The sequence below is a fragment of the Staurois parvus genome, unplaced genomic scaffold (genome assembly GCF_062004578.1).
Source record: "Staurois parvus isolate SC_StPar_1 unplaced genomic scaffold, SC_StPar_1.0 ptg000562l, whole genome shotgun sequence".
NCBI lineage: Eukaryota > Metazoa > Chordata > Amphibia > Anura > Ranidae > Staurois > Staurois parvus.
In genome coordinates, this window is record NW_028318358.1 from 13184561 (window position 1) to 13199842 (window position 15282).

Genomic DNA, 15282 nt, shown 5'->3' on the forward strand with positions numbered 1-15282 from the left:
AAAACGAAGCTCTCCAGCAGTAAGCTGTCACCACTGCAGAGGCTTTCATCTTCATCCGGTCTTCTTTCCAAGGTCATGAGCTCTGGCCGTCTGACTGGCCAAACAACGATGGTGGCCAGCATATGCATCCCGGGCCACGGTACAGTGCTCTGGAGGAACGGCATACCCGTGCCATTCCTTCAGAGTGCATGCCCCAACTCTCAAAAGAGTGAATATCTCCTAAACAGTGCACATTTAGGAGCTTCATTTTAATTACAGGTAAGCTTTATTATAATCTTGTAGGTAAAAGTATAAAGAGTTTACTACCACTTTAACTAAAGCCAAATCCCTGCTGAAAAGGATTAACCAACCTAAACTGATGCTTAAGCTCCTTTATTATGAAAGCAGTACTTGAGTGAACCCAAAACATGATTTTCTTTGGAAAAGTTAAGCATCTAATCCTTTTTTGTATTCATCTTGGCAGGATTTTTAATATAGCTTTATATTGATTAATGGACCATTTTAACAAAACAGCAATCAAATAGATGGTAAATATATTTACATAAAGATATTCCCTGAGAAAGCCTTTATTTCTGTAGAGATTTTGTTCACATTCTCTTAATTTGCTATGATACCGTAACACATGGACAGTAAAGATACAAAGCACTGAAAAAACTGAAGAGCAAAATCAGCCAGTATATCCATCATTACTATTAAATGGAGACACTGTTTTCTATCTCACTTGGATCCAGATAGATATAGGGAAGATGCATAGTCTTGTTTCTCTCCTGGATGCATTTGGAGATCTCAGACAGTTGATACTGGAACTTCTTAATGTACTCTTGTGGGGTCTTCTCTGTAAAACGTTCATCAGGGTAATATCCTAGACGCCTCTGTAAAAAAGGAGACCTTGCTATGATTTTCTTTTAATTCATCTGTTCAGTATTAAATAATGACCACATGCTGTAGCAGACCCTGGAAATGCATTTGATTGTCAGGTTCTATTTGACATAGTTATACAGTTTTTAGGCCCAGGGCATATTTGTGTATTACTTCCCACTACTTCCAGGCACTCACCTTATCCATGGGCTCATTGCTGAGAACCCACACAGAATTTATGCCACCGGTTGTACTGCTTACATCCGGCAATGCCTCCAAAATAGTCTCCATTGTAGTGACACCTTTGGTGCTGGGTGGGGGGCTTTTCATGGTGGCCGGGCCATTAGGCATCCAGGAATAGAAGTCAAACTGCAGAGGAGGCAAACGCAAATAAAAATTTATAGGTTAGGATTCCACAACCTGTACACTAAACATGGGAGTTGCCATTGTTTATGAATGTTGCCTGACCCTTTGGCTTCAATATGTTTTGATCAATTCACCAATAACAATTATAAGAAGGATAGTGAGGAGTCCCTATCTGCACACGTTCTAAGAAAGTGACTGAGGCTCCATGCACACTAGGAGCTTAAAAAAAAACATTGGATAAAAAGCACTCAATTGCAGCATTTTTTGCCGGCGTGTTTCAGTTTTTGTGCTAGTGTTTCTGTGAATAGCAGGTTGTTAAGGAGCGGGTGGCTGCCTTATCCTTAACCGATGACTCACCAGCTGTCAGCGGTATTCCCCACTTACAGCTGAATGTCAAAAGAATGCCAGCATTAAAAAACTGCACTTGGGGTCCCCCCCATTTCATAGTAAGCCCTTTGGGTCTGGAACAGATTTTAAGGGTAAGGGGAACCCCATGCCAAAAAAGGTTTTAAAAAGGATGTGCGGTCCCCTGGGTTGTCGGGAAGAGGGTGTGTAATCACGCTGACGAGCCATCAGTTATTAACCCCTTCACGCCTAAGGGTAAAACAAATCTAAATGCCTAAGCACAATTCTGCAACGTTGACGTGTTAGTAAAACCGTACATATCGTCACAACTACTTTGTCCTGAAAAAAACAAGGTATAATCCACCTGGATGTACAAATTGGGCTTTCATTTGGTGGTAAATAGTCATGGATAGCTCCTAATGTTTTTTTATTATTAAAGGAAAACTGGGCCAAAATAGTAAAAAAATCATTTTTTTTAAATTTAACTGTGTTTCTTGTTACGACCATAACCTACCACCAAAGAACAACCCAAAATACATTCTCCAGTTCTTGACGATCGCAGCGATACCATATATGTGTATGTTATTTGTTGTTTGTACCCGTAGTACAGTCCAGAAACAGTGCGCATTTTGTTTTTGTCTTTTTTTATATAAAACACACTGTCACTGACATTGACATTAACACTAACACCAATTTTTTTAAAATCCTGACCTTTGACCCTGACCCAAACACTAACCCTGGTACTGAACTAGATCAAACCTTGATCTAGGTATTTCTTTATTTTTTCTTTTATTTTTTAATATTTATCTTTTTTTTTTACAAACTTTTTTTTTTATCTCTCTATGTCAGGAGTTCGAGAGATACAATGTATCTCTTCTCCATTCATAGAGAGAGAAAACAAGGGGGCCGGGCTGCACAGTGATTGATCACTGTGATAGCCAATCAGAGGCTATCACAGCGATCACGTGACCTGGAATCGGGAGTCCCGGGTCCCGATCGTTAGAACGGGACCCGGGGCTCTCAGTGACACCGCGGTCTTGGTGCTGGGAGCGCCCCGAGCGGCGCGCTCCCAGCACAGAGACAGGTACGCAAATATGCGGCCCCACGGAAAAAAGCCCAGGTCCGTGAGGCCGCATATTTGTGTTACGTCGGCGTCAAGGGGTTAAGGACGCAGAGTCTTGAATTTACTCAAGGCAAATAGACTATCACTTTGCACGTGCAGTTGCACTCAGTCTCCCCAGAGCTTAGTGAATGTGGTAAAGCGCTACTGGTTTCTATCATCCAATTATGTGCAAGCAAAATGCTGTGAGGTTTGTTTTCCATGTACCAGATTGGGTATTCTTAACCACTTGCCTACCAGGCACTTATACCCCCTTTGGTCCCAAGCCAATTTTCACCTTTCAGTGCTGTAGCACTTTGAAAAATTATAAAAATTGAATATGGGTATAGCATTGCATGACTGTGCAATTGTCATTCACACAAAAGAGAGCTTTCTTTTGGTGGTATTTACTCACCGCTGGGTGTTTTATATTAGATTTATTTAAATTTTGCAAAATTTTATAATAGAAACAGACATTTTTTCAAACAGGTAATTTTTCTCCTTCACCGATGTGCGTTGATGAGGCTGCACTGATAGGCAGCACTGATCAGGGCTCTGATCATCAGTGCCCTGATCAGTGCCGATCCATGCTCTAACAATTGCTGGTTCTCGGAAGTACTTTACTCATACTGTGACAGTGTGAGGAAAGTGCAGCAGAAACCCGGCAACTGCATTTAAAGGTGATCTGCAGTGTCATTGGACACGGCTGATCACGTGGTAAAAGGCTGCTGTGATTGGCCTTTTACCACATCACGTGATCAGCTGTGTCCGTAGGACACAACGTTCACGGAGATTGCTGGGTGCGTGCCCCCATGAGGGCACGTTCTGGGAGGACGTCATGACATCCTCCCAGAACTAGCTATTCACGGTGAAGCCGTCATTTGGCTATATGCGGTCGGCAAGTGGTTAACAAAGTAAAGCTTCACCACATTCACTAAGCTCTGGGGAAAATGGATGCAAGTGCACTATTTGCCCCTAGTAAATGTGTTGAAACAAAGCGACAGCCAGGCAACTAACATTTCCAGAATTATTTTTTTTGGGTAAATGTTTTGGGTCAATGTCCCAAAGCAAGTATGCATAAAGTGTCTGAAGGCTCTCCTTTACCCAGGTCATGGTATAGCTAGTAGCTGTTAGTCACATTCAACTGTAGCTTACCCAAGGAACTTTTCCAGTTAAGTTCTAATGAGTTTGAGGAAACATACCCTAGAATTTATATCCATAATGCATTCCCTGTATTGGAGTTCTAACTCAGTCCAGTGCTGTACCTGTCAGCAGCAGTTCTGTCCTCTCTCCCTATTCTCACAGGCTTTGCGGAGGAAGCAGGAGGCCACTGTCAAATCCTATGTAGGGGGTGGGGCTATGTTGTCTATGGACGCAGGCAGTGCAGATCTGTATCGAGCCCACACAAGTGTATCCCCAGCAAGCGGCTTGCTATGGGGGCACTTCAAAGGGAGGAGGGAGGAGTGCTGGCAGGGGACACGAGAAGAGTATGTTTGAGGTAGACATGTGCACGCTGGAAAATTTGTTTCATTTACATTCATTAAGTGAAGATTTGTTTTTTGGGATTTGTTTATTTTTTTAGTTTTTGGATATTTTTCCCTCTTCAACTTGATTCAAAATTTTGCAGTTTGAGTTTTCGAAATTTTGTTCAAAAAGAAATGGAAAAAAAAAAAAGCGTGGGGTCCTCTTCAAAATCCCAAGACCCTTATCCAAGGATGCAGCCCAGTAGGCCAGGAAAGGAAGGGGAAAGGAAGGGGATGAGTGCCTCCCTCTGAACCAGGCCACATGCCCTCAAAATGGAAGAGTGCTTTGGGGGAGATGGTCTACCCCCCCCCCCCCTCCCCAGGCACCTTGTTTCCATGTTGATGAGGATAAGGGCCTCTTCCCCACAGCCCTGGTGGTTGTTGGGATGCGGAGGGGGGGGGGGGGGTGACTCCTCAGAATCTGGATGCTCCCTTTAACAAGTTGGCCCCCAGATCCCAGTCCCCTCCCCATATTTGAATGAGTATGAGGTACGTATTAACCCTACTCATCAAAGAAAGTGTGAAAAGTATATAAAAACATTTGACAAGTCCTTTATTAAAAACACACAGTGGGACCCTTTCACATGTTCCGCAATGGCCCCCATCCTGCATAGAGGTCAACTTTCCCAAAAAGTTTTCAAGGACTCCTTTTTGTTTGCCAAGTGTCCTGTCAGCCATTGTAGGCAGAGCATGTATCTTAACTGGGGGTGGGGCATTTAAAATGGGTGTGGTTCTGTAACAGCCATATAACGTCATACCCCTTTGCATATCTTTACCCCCCCCCCCCCCCGCAGATTGCCTCAGAACCCCTCAGCATGCCGCCTCCAAATGCTTGTAACTTGCTAAACTTATTGTGTAGGCAAATTAATTACCAACCCAGAATCACCGGTACATAAGGAGAGTACCAGTACTATTATACTCACCTGAGCAGTATTGACAGCTGCATGCTGAGCAGAACATCTGAAGATCACCATTGTCAGGTATTTGATAACAGAATCTTTGGTTGCCAAGAAAGATGGGACTTCTGTCATAAAAGAGAACCAAGTTTTAGTAGAAAGTGATTTCCTCTGCCAATTTAACATGTATATAAAATGTGCCATAGACTTGAGAACAATGTGCATGCATGATCTGACAAGCTTTCAATAGTTTGCAGGCATAGGATTTTCCTCTAAATGGAAATGCTGTAGAAACAGTTGTTCCTGTTTAGGCAATGGCACAAGGAATAGTGAACACTAACTTCTCAGGGGAAATAATAGCATTTATAATAAAGGTTTTCTAACTTGATTTGGTTAACCCTCCCAGAACAGTCACAAAGGAATGTCTGGGTTATGCAGCAGTCTGTGGGGCATCTTCACTCAATTTCAGTAGACTGGTCAATACTGTCTATAGCAGACTTTCTCAATCAGGGTTCCTCTGAGGTTGCCAGGGGTTCCTTGAACAATGAGCAATTTCTGCTTCTCAGATAAGCAACCACTGACAACAATGATTGTAAGAGGGGAATCTTTCCAATGAACACCAATGTGAGGATTATTCTTCCCATGACCATCACACATATCTACAGTTCATGGTACTGTATATTAAATTGGCAGGGGTTCCTCTGTGCTAAAAAGGTTGAGAGACTGGTAGATTGGAACCGTAATTCAGGAAGTCAGTCAGGCACACACTTTAAAGTGACTGTAGAGGTAATTTGTTTTAAAATAAACATGTTATACTTACCTGTTCTGTGCAATAGTTTTGCATGGAGCAGCCCTGATCCTCCTTTTCTTGGGTCCCCTGCTGGTGCTACTGGCCGCCACCCCCCCCCCCCCGTTGAATGCCCCCCAGCAAGCCAGTTGCTATGGGGGCACTCATGCATGCTTGCTCACAAGCCCCACTCACAAGCAGTATGCAGTGGCAGGAGAGGCAAGGAGACATTTAGATGACAATTTAGCGTGTGCAATGGCAAATGTGAATAGTCAAGCTGCCCATAGATGGAGTGAAATTTGGCTGGTTCAGTAGGGACCGACTGAATTTTGATCCATCTATTGCACACTTAACAGCAGTTGATGTAACGATCAACTTCTGTCAGAGGAATGCTGGAAATTTTTAATTTGATCAGTGCTGTTCAGTGTATTCTGACAAGGGAGAAGTCTACGCTGTCAGATTACAATAGCACAGAGTGGAAGATGCCGACATCCACCTTACTTCTGTGGAAGGGGGAATCCATTCTTTTTTTTCCCCCCCTAGAACAGCCTGCTGGCTGATCAAAACATGACCCATCTATGAGTAGCTTTAGAACCTCTGCCAAGGTTTTATTGCTGTCTGTGTCCCCGCTAAAAAGATTCTCCCTTTTTGTTTGTCCTGGTGATCATTGTTACTGAGACAGAAAGTGAGAGTATATCCAAAATTGTCACAAGAACAAGAGGTGAGGGTAAGTTTCAGTGAACACGACTGTATGAAGGGGGTGCTCTTCTCTTTAGGGACAGAAAGAAGGGAAATCTCAGATGGATACGGAGGCCAAAAAAAAAACAAAAAAAAAAACAAAAAAAAAAACAAACTTGTCAGGGTGTTTTAATCCTTGCTTAATCCAAAACAAAAAAAAGTTTTGGCACTACTCACCCCAGTTATCCTCTTGATCTGTAGGAAGAAACTGGAACACATTGAGAACTCACAGGAACGACAGACCACTTGCTTTGTGTTTATGCAGCACAACCCTCTTTGGGATTGCTGATGAATTTGGGTCGCCCTATAGTTTGGCACAGCCAGTCATTCAGCATTTTCCACACAAGCTTCATCCAGAGACAGAAATCAGTCCTTGAGCATTTATTTTGTTATTTTACTGATGGGATTGGAACTTGGATAGGGTAAGGGGGGTATAGGATGCCCAAGGGAACCCATATCTGAGGACAACTTCCTGAACTATTCACAAACTTCTCGCCTCTGATGCAGCCTCTGTTGTGCTAGCCAGCAGCGCCTAGTTGTACCACCCCAGACCCTAGATTAACTCCTCTTCACCCAGCAATCAGGAGACTCTTCCTGAGCAGGGGACCTGGCTCCTGTTCCTTTAAATGAGGTACAGTCACTAGTAGGGGCTAATCTGGTTTCCCACCATAGCGCTGGTGGGAAATCCTCCTCTCCAGCTCCAGGCAGGTCCCATTTCACTAGGCTTCCTGGCAGCCTTCCTCCTTCAGCCTCACCCCTCTCCCTCCACCCGACTCCTGCTACTAAGCAGGCAGTTACACTTTTAAGGGAGTCCAGCCAATCCCCAATAGAAGGCATGGCAAGGGGCTCGAAGTCCCTCGAGTGCAGCCAGCCACTCCTCAGATCCACCACTGCCTTCAGGGCCCTCCTCCAAAAGCCTCAGCAGTGGGAAATTCCAGAGAGGCTAGCCTGCAGAGTCTCTCAGCCCTGATCACAATTTGACCCCTCTGGTTATCAAAACTGAGCTGCTAACCAGCTCATGACTAACCATTAGGGTCTAGCTCCCTCTAGCTGCACGAAGAGGGTGCTACATTTACATGACTAGTGCACCCGAGATAGGTTCATCCAGACCCCACTACACCACCATTACCCTTCCATACCAATCCCCTTTACTTACTATACTTACAGAAAACACAACACCAATTTTGGAGTAAATGGCCAGCACGGCCTTTTATTAACCAATCAAGTTTAAACACATCAACCATTCCTTATAACAGAAAACATAAAGAGTTGTCGTTGGTCTTTGAAGGCACCACCAAAACGATCCGAAATGCACCTGCGGACAACCATATTCCACTAGGCCTCCAGCCGCAACCAACCAGCTCGGAGACAACCATACCGTCCGCAGTGCAGCACCACCACCTTCCAGTTAAACCTCGGTTAACTGGGAATGTTCCCGGGCCCCCCATACCAACGATGGGGCCCACACCATTTAAGTCGAGTATGCAGACCATGTCGCCACACTCCCCGACTACCGGATCCAGCCTGCAACGACCCCAAGGCAAAATCCCACAGCCAGTCGGGACAAGGAACCCCGCGGTGCTCCTCCCCCAGCACCAACCCTCGGAATGTGTCCCACTGAAAATGAGCCAAAGCGACAACCAGAGTTTGCTCAATCCCAGGGAGATGCACAGCATGAAGAAAAATGGTCAGCTGCAGGCAACGCAACACGAAATGGCGAAGCAGGCCAACCACCGACCGCGAAGAAGCCGAGACCCGATCCACCCCCAAAATGTTACACCGAAAATGAACCTTTACTTCCGAAAAATGCTCCCCCCACACAGCAACCACCAGCACCACGAGAAAAAAATACCAACAGCACCAAGATACGAAGAACAAACCCCCCGCCTCCCACCAGGAAGCAGGCCATGGAACTGCGCTCCACCGACTTCAGCAAAAGGCCCCATATCCCACGGAAGCCGCCGCATCCGGGAACCAATCCAGGTCAAAATAGCTCCCAGGGCCAGACATCCACAGAGCTCGCCTGTTGAAGGAATCCAAAAAGGTGAGCCAAATTTGCAATCGGCGGCAGAACACCCAACCCATCGGCAGTATACGGTAAGCGAAGGTAAGCTTTGCCCAACAACGACTGCCAGGCCCGCAGCTGAAACTTACACTTGCCCAGTACCCCACGAATCTCAACTTTGAAGGCCAACAGCTTGTCCTCAGGCAGCCGGCCCTCCACAGCTCCGGAATCCAAACAACGCCCAGGAAAGTAATCACCGCAGCCGGGCCCTCCGTGTTGTCCAACGCCAGCGGAATAACGAAACGTTGTGCAATGTGTTGCAAAGTGGCCAGCAAAACTGCACATACCCCGGAAGCTGGCGGACCCACACAAAGAAAATCATCTAAATAACGGATGACCGCAGGCACCCCGGAGACATCCCGCACCACCCACTCCATGCAGGAACTGAACTGCTCGAACAAAGCGTAGGATATAAAACACCCCATGAGAAGGCAATTCACAACATAAAAACGAGCCCTCCCAACGACAACCCAAAAACACGAAGACCGGCCGGATGTACCCACAACAGCCGAAGCGCTGACTCAATATCCCATAACGCCAGGAGCGCACCACGCCCATACCGAAGAACCCAGAAAGACTGCCGCATCGAACGACGTATAATACACCGCACCTGACTCTGTATCGATGGCGTCGGCCACCGACCCCACTGCCAGGAAGGACAGGTGAGGAATTAACTGAAACGCATGAGGCTCCTTTTTGGGCACAACCCCCCAAGGGAGAAAAAGGAAACCGGCCACCCACGCGGTCTAAACCCACTTCCTTACGCAACTTATCTGAAACCACCGCTGCATACTGCAAGGCCGACCGTGCGTTCCGCGCTAAAAGGAGGAATCGAAGTCAAAGTACACGGGATGCGGAAACCCTCCGAACAAAACAGGAACCGCCAGCAGAACCCCTACGCTTCGAGGCTGATTGTCCCGGGGAGAACGAACCACCTGCCCACCCCGAAAACAGACCAGAGGGCCTCGCCGGAGTCATGAGCTGTATCCAAAGGCCACGGACCGTATTGTCCCAGCGCAATGACGGGTAAACCGCCCTACGCTGCCGAAACTGTGCATCGCACCGTAGCCCAGTGATCCCCCCTTAAACCCAGGAGCCTTGCTAATAGCGTCAAGGGAACAGAAAACGCCGAGCAATGCTCAGGGGCCGTTTCCCCAATGACACTGGCCACAATCGCGAAAGCCTGCAACCAATTAGCAAAAGCACGCGGGATAAACGAAAAAGAACGCCGCTTCTCCGCGTCCTCCCGCCTGCCCTCGTCAACCCTCGACCCATCGACAGGCAGCCGCTCCAAGAGCAAGAGCGGGAAGATCCCGACATACACACCTCACCCAATCTACTCCCGTACATCTGAATGTCAATGCACACCAACGGGCCCTCGAACCACAGGCACACTGCGAAGCCGCCCGGCCCTGGCACCCCCTGCACCCTCACCCAAAACTGTGGATGGGGCCGCCTAGCCCAGAGCACCGGACCCCGCCGTAACCACCCCTGACCCTAACCCAGAGAAGAAAAACACCAGGCCCCCGTGCGTCCCCATTATCCTGCCCTAGGCCCCCGCAAACATCCCCACCTGCAGGCGGGAATCACACAGAAACAGGCCCAGCACCCCCACTACCGCCCAGCGCAAAGCGCCGCAACAAGTCCCCAGCCGGACCGCAAAACGCAGACCCCCGCACCAATACCCAACGAGATGACACCGCCCCCCGACACCGCAGAAGCCCGCCCCCAACAGTTCCCGGAGAGCAGCTGAAAAGAAGAGAGCAGACCCCAAAAAAAAAAAAAATGGTAACTCACCAGGCTGCCCAGGAGACGTCCCAGCAGCCGCGCGTCCAAAATCCACCGGCGCCGAGCGGCCAGCTGTCGCCCCCGGATCGGGTTCCGACAGCTCGCCCTCCGATCGGTCCTCCTCCTCTCGATGACTGGATGGCCTCCCAGTCCCAGGAGCCACGGGTCCCGCAGGTCTGTGCCGCTCCTGCCGCCCAGCACCAGCCACGCTCCCTGACGACCCTTGCCAGCCCTCCGCCTAGCGCTGCACCTGTGGAAAAATTTATTTATTTTTTTTTTTTTTTGACGGAGCCACTGCTCCATGCTGACAGAGGGCCCGCCGGCCGCAGCACCAGACAGCCCGGCAGCTGCAGCAGGACATCTCCCCTTGCCGGGCACCCTCCCTGACAGGTGCCTTGTCAGCGGAGGAGCCGCTGTCATCCCGTCCTCACTGCCGTGCGGGCGGGGGCGGGGCTTCGTCCACGAGTGACCCCGCCCCCCCGAACTCCGCCGAAGCCTAGGATTCCTCCCGGCCTCCCCGGGAGCAGAGGCAGGAGAGCGCCCTGCCAGTGGGGGCCGGAGGGTCCCGAGTGGGGCTCCCATCATGGAGCCGAGCCCAGGGCTAGTAGGGAGAACGGGGGAAAGCTCTCCGGAGGCGCAGACCGCGTAGCACCTGGGCGCTCCCGCCCAACTACCTCCGAGGAGCCCGGGCCCTGCAGAAAAGCAGAGACCCGGCTCCGCAGCCAGGCCCTCCCCTTGGAGGCCGCAGACTCACCCAGCCCGGCCCAACCGTCCTTCTCATCCTGGCCTCCCCACAGGCAGACACAGGAGAGCGCCCTGCAAGCGGGGCCAGAGGGTCCCGAGTGGGGCTCCCGTTCTGGTCCTGAGCTCTCTGTGGGGCGGGCAAAAGTGCTCCGGAGGCCTAAGCACATGGGCGCTCCTGCCCCCGGTGACTAGCCCGGGCCCCGCAGGGAGGCAGAGACCCGGCTCCGCAGCCAGTACAGCCCCTGCAAGCCGCAGCTGGGCCAATTGTCCCTCCCTGGCAGCTGCCACCGTACCTAAACCTCAGGGAAGGACACCCTGGTGGAGGGCGAGAGGGAAGCTCTTTCCCACGTCCAGCTCCCAACTGACGCCCCTCCCCAGAACACTCCACCCTAAAGTGCAGGAGACCCCACCTACACTCTCCTCTACCAACCAGATCCCCCAGCTATCCTTTACCAACCCTAATACTAACGTTAACCCTTACACATCTTCCTTCCCACTCTGGGCCTAGTCATGCCTGCCCTGCGCTAATTCTTTTCTTCTTTTTCCGCTACGGGCATTTCTTTAAATAATAAAAGGCTGGAAGGCTGCTAAGACACAGCTGGGAGGGGGAACAAGGGGTGAAGCTGTTGAAGAGTCACTTTTAAAGGGGTAGCAGAGTGAACTGAGCTGCTAAAAGAACCCATTTGATCAACTGCAGTACCGTACTTCTGCTTTCTGCTGTGAAATTTGAAGATGAACGGTTGCACAGTGCGTGCAGCTAAACCTAATTTTTAAAGTCCATTTGCCGCTTGTTATCAATATATATATATCAATATATTGGAGACAAAGATGGCGGCGGGAGCAGACACGCTTTAGGAGCTCCTGCGCTCCTAGCCCCAATCCGCTGCCATCCGGGCCGCAGCGGAACCCAGCGGGGCCCCTAAGACACTCCCGGCCCAGCCTGACCACCAGGGACCACTTCTGGACCTTTTCCCGGAGCCCCGGAAATCGCGGCCTACCCGCGCACCCGAAGCCGCGGCCTCGATTTTGGCCGCGGCCGAGCCGCGATCGGACCGGATCGCCGGACATCTACCCGGACCGTCACCGCTCTGCCCACCGGGTCCCGCCGACCTGCCTGCCTGCCCAGGGCCCTCCCCATCAGCCCTGGGTCCTTGCTGATCACCCTGGACCACCAGGAACCGGCACGGCCTCACGGTCTCCCTGGAGCCCTCCCTAGCTCTGGGACCACCCCAGACCACCTGGCACCCAGCCGCCACCTCGGGGCACCCAGCTGCTCGCACCCGGCGACCCTGCATGGGAACTGCTTCAGGCCTCCCAGCACCCTGCGGGCCACCCTGCACCAGCCAGCCCCAGACCAGGAACCTTTCCAGGACAACGCCGCACCTCCGCTACCTGCATCGAGGGGATTCCGAAAAACCATGGGTCTTTAATGCCGTTCCAGATATTGCAATGCATTGTTGATGAGGATTCTCCCGTCCTTCCCATCTCTTGGCCTTTGCTTGGCAACTCGAAGTCTAAGCTCCCAGCTAACACCCCTGGACACCCAGCACCCAGCTACCGGGTACCCAGCTACCACCCCTGGACACCCAGCACCCAGCTACCGGGCACCCAGCTACCACCTCTGGTCACCCAACACCCGGACCACCCAGCGAATCGAGACGTCGCCCAGCGAATCGAGACGTCGCCCAGCGAATCGAGACGTCGCCCAGCGAATCTCCCGGACCCGGACCACCCAGCGAATCTCCAGTCACCGAGCCGCCAGCATCACCAGACGCCTTGCCTGCCAACGCCCCCCAACATCGCACCCTACGTCCCCTCCACTCGCCGATCCACCAGACCCACTGATGCCCCCTCGGACGCCAGCATACTGCACCCACAGATTGCAGCCAGCCAGCTGCTGGACTCTACTCCCACTCTCCCCCTACAGAAGGACTCTAGTGGACTCCTCCACGGTGATATAGACTCTCCACATCACCTCGCCCTGACCCGTATCCCTTCACCTCCCCTGACCCGAACAGCACTGCACTCACCCCAGCATGCCACCTGCACTTCTCCTCCTCGTTTTCCTCTCCTCCATCCCAAAAATCGCCTCCCTCTACCCGCCCACCCCCCCAAAACGGCTCTACATTGTCCCTTCACTTCTGCCCTCTCCCCACTACGGCACTCACCACCTCCTCCTGGTACTCCACTCCTCGGTCGACCCACGTGCCACCACTACCAGACCCACACGCTCCTACACCTCCCATTCCCATGCCACCCTCCTCACCCTTCTCCTTCTCCTATCCGCTGGGGACATCTCCCCGAACCCTGGCCCCTCACCACCTCTCCCCCCCTCCAGGGACCCCCCTGCTCCCGCCAGCCGCCGCAACCCCCTCAACCTCATACCTGTGCACCTCCTCCCCACATCCATCCCCCCTCTCTCGGTTGCACTTCTGAACGCCCGCTCGGTTTGCAACAAACTAACTGCCATCCATGACCTCTTCATCTCCCGCTCCCTCAACCTCCTAGCCATCACCGAAACCTGGGTACAGGCCACCGACTCTACCTCCCCTGCGGCACTCTCTCATGGAGGTCTCATCTGGTCCCATTCACCAAGACTGAGCGGTCACAAAGGTGGTGGTGTCGGCCTGCTCCTATCACCGCTGAGCACCTTCCAGGTCCTCCCTAACCCCCCCTCCCTAACCTTCTCCTCCTTCGAGGCTCACTGCATCCGGCTCTTCTCACCCACCCCCTTAAGGATCGCAATGATCTACAGGCCCCCCGGATCCATAGCCCGCTTCCTGGATGACTTCGCCGCCTGGCTTCCCTTCTTCCTCTCCTCTGAGCTACCGACCATCATCCTCGGGGACTTCAACATCCCCATCAACGACAACACCCCAGCTACCTCTCGACTCCTCCACTTAACCACCTCCTTCGCGCTCACACAACACACTCAATCCTCCACCCACATCAATGGGAACACCCTGGACCTCGTCTTCTCCCACCTCTGTACCCTTAACCACTTCACTAACACCCCCTTCCCTCTCTCCGACCACCACCTCCTCACGTTCTCCATCTCCCCTTCCCCTAACTCCCCCCCCCCAGTGCGCCAAACCATCACCAGCCGCAACCTCCGCAACCTGCACCCGGCCCCCCTCCACTCGGCTGCCGACCGCTTGCACGACAGCATCCTTCCACTGTCATGTCCTGACCTAGCCACCACCGCGTACAACGAGTCACTATCAGCCACCCTAGACTCTCTGGCACCCCTAACCACACGCAACATCAAACCCAGACCGCTCCAACCATGGCAGAACGACCACACTAAATGCCTCAAACGTCGCAGTCGTGCGCTGGAGAGACTATGGCGCAAAACCAGGTCCCCTCATGCATTCTCCCTCTACAAATCTGCCTTCCTCACCTACACCTCCTCCCTCCACGCCGCCAAGCAGGCCTACTTCGTTGACCTGATCAACACCCTCTCTAACTGCCCTCGCCGACTCTTCTCCACCTTCAACTCCCTGCTCTCTCCCCCCCCTCCTCCACTCAGTACCTCACTTACCGCCCACGAGATTGCCACTCATCTCCATAGCAAGATTGACGCAATCCGCAAGGACATAGTCAACTTGCAGTCTACCTCCCCATCTAGCCTCTCCCCTTCCATCACCCTCTCATCTCTCCCCTCCTCTGACCTTGCAACGGCACTGCCCCCCACCACACCCAAGGCCCTGCCTACCGTAACCCCCCCATCACTGCACTCCTTCAGCCCTACTACCACTGAGGAAGTCACCAGAGTCTTCTCAGAAGCCCGCCTCACTACCTGCCCCCTGGACCCTATCCCCTCTCAACTCCTCCGGTCACCCCCCTCTTCCCTCATCCGCTCCCTTACCCACATCTTCAATCTCTCCCTCGCTACTGGCGTCTTCCCCTCCCCCCTAAAACATGCGCACATCACCCCCATACTCAAAAAGCCCTCCCTGGACTCCACTGACCTCAACAACCTCAGACCAATTTCCCTACTGCCACTCACGTCCAAGCTCCTTGAGCGCTTGGTCTACGATCGCCTAAGCGCCCACCTAACTGACAACAACCTC

The 15282-nt window shown here is 51.7% G+C and overlaps 1 protein-coding gene across 1 annotated transcript in view; it reads right to left on the reverse strand.

Moving 5' to 3' along the window:
- Nucleotides 1-550: 550 nt before the first annotated feature.
- LOC149450860 (polyunsaturated fatty acid lipoxygenase ALOX15B-like) overlaps nucleotides 551-15282 on the reverse strand; it is a 53766-nt gene continuing 39034 nt past the window's right edge. Inside the window, exons 10-12 of the mRNA XM_089691346.1 lie at nucleotides 5115-5215; nucleotides 1057-1227; nucleotides 551-872 (exon numbers count right to left, since the gene is read on the reverse strand). Coding sequence (XP_089547472.1) covers nucleotides 693-872; nucleotides 1057-1227; nucleotides 5115-5215 — 452 coding nt within the window. The 3' untranslated portion in view covers nucleotides 551-692. The remainder of the gene's footprint in view (nucleotides 873-1056; nucleotides 1228-5114; nucleotides 5216-15282) is intronic.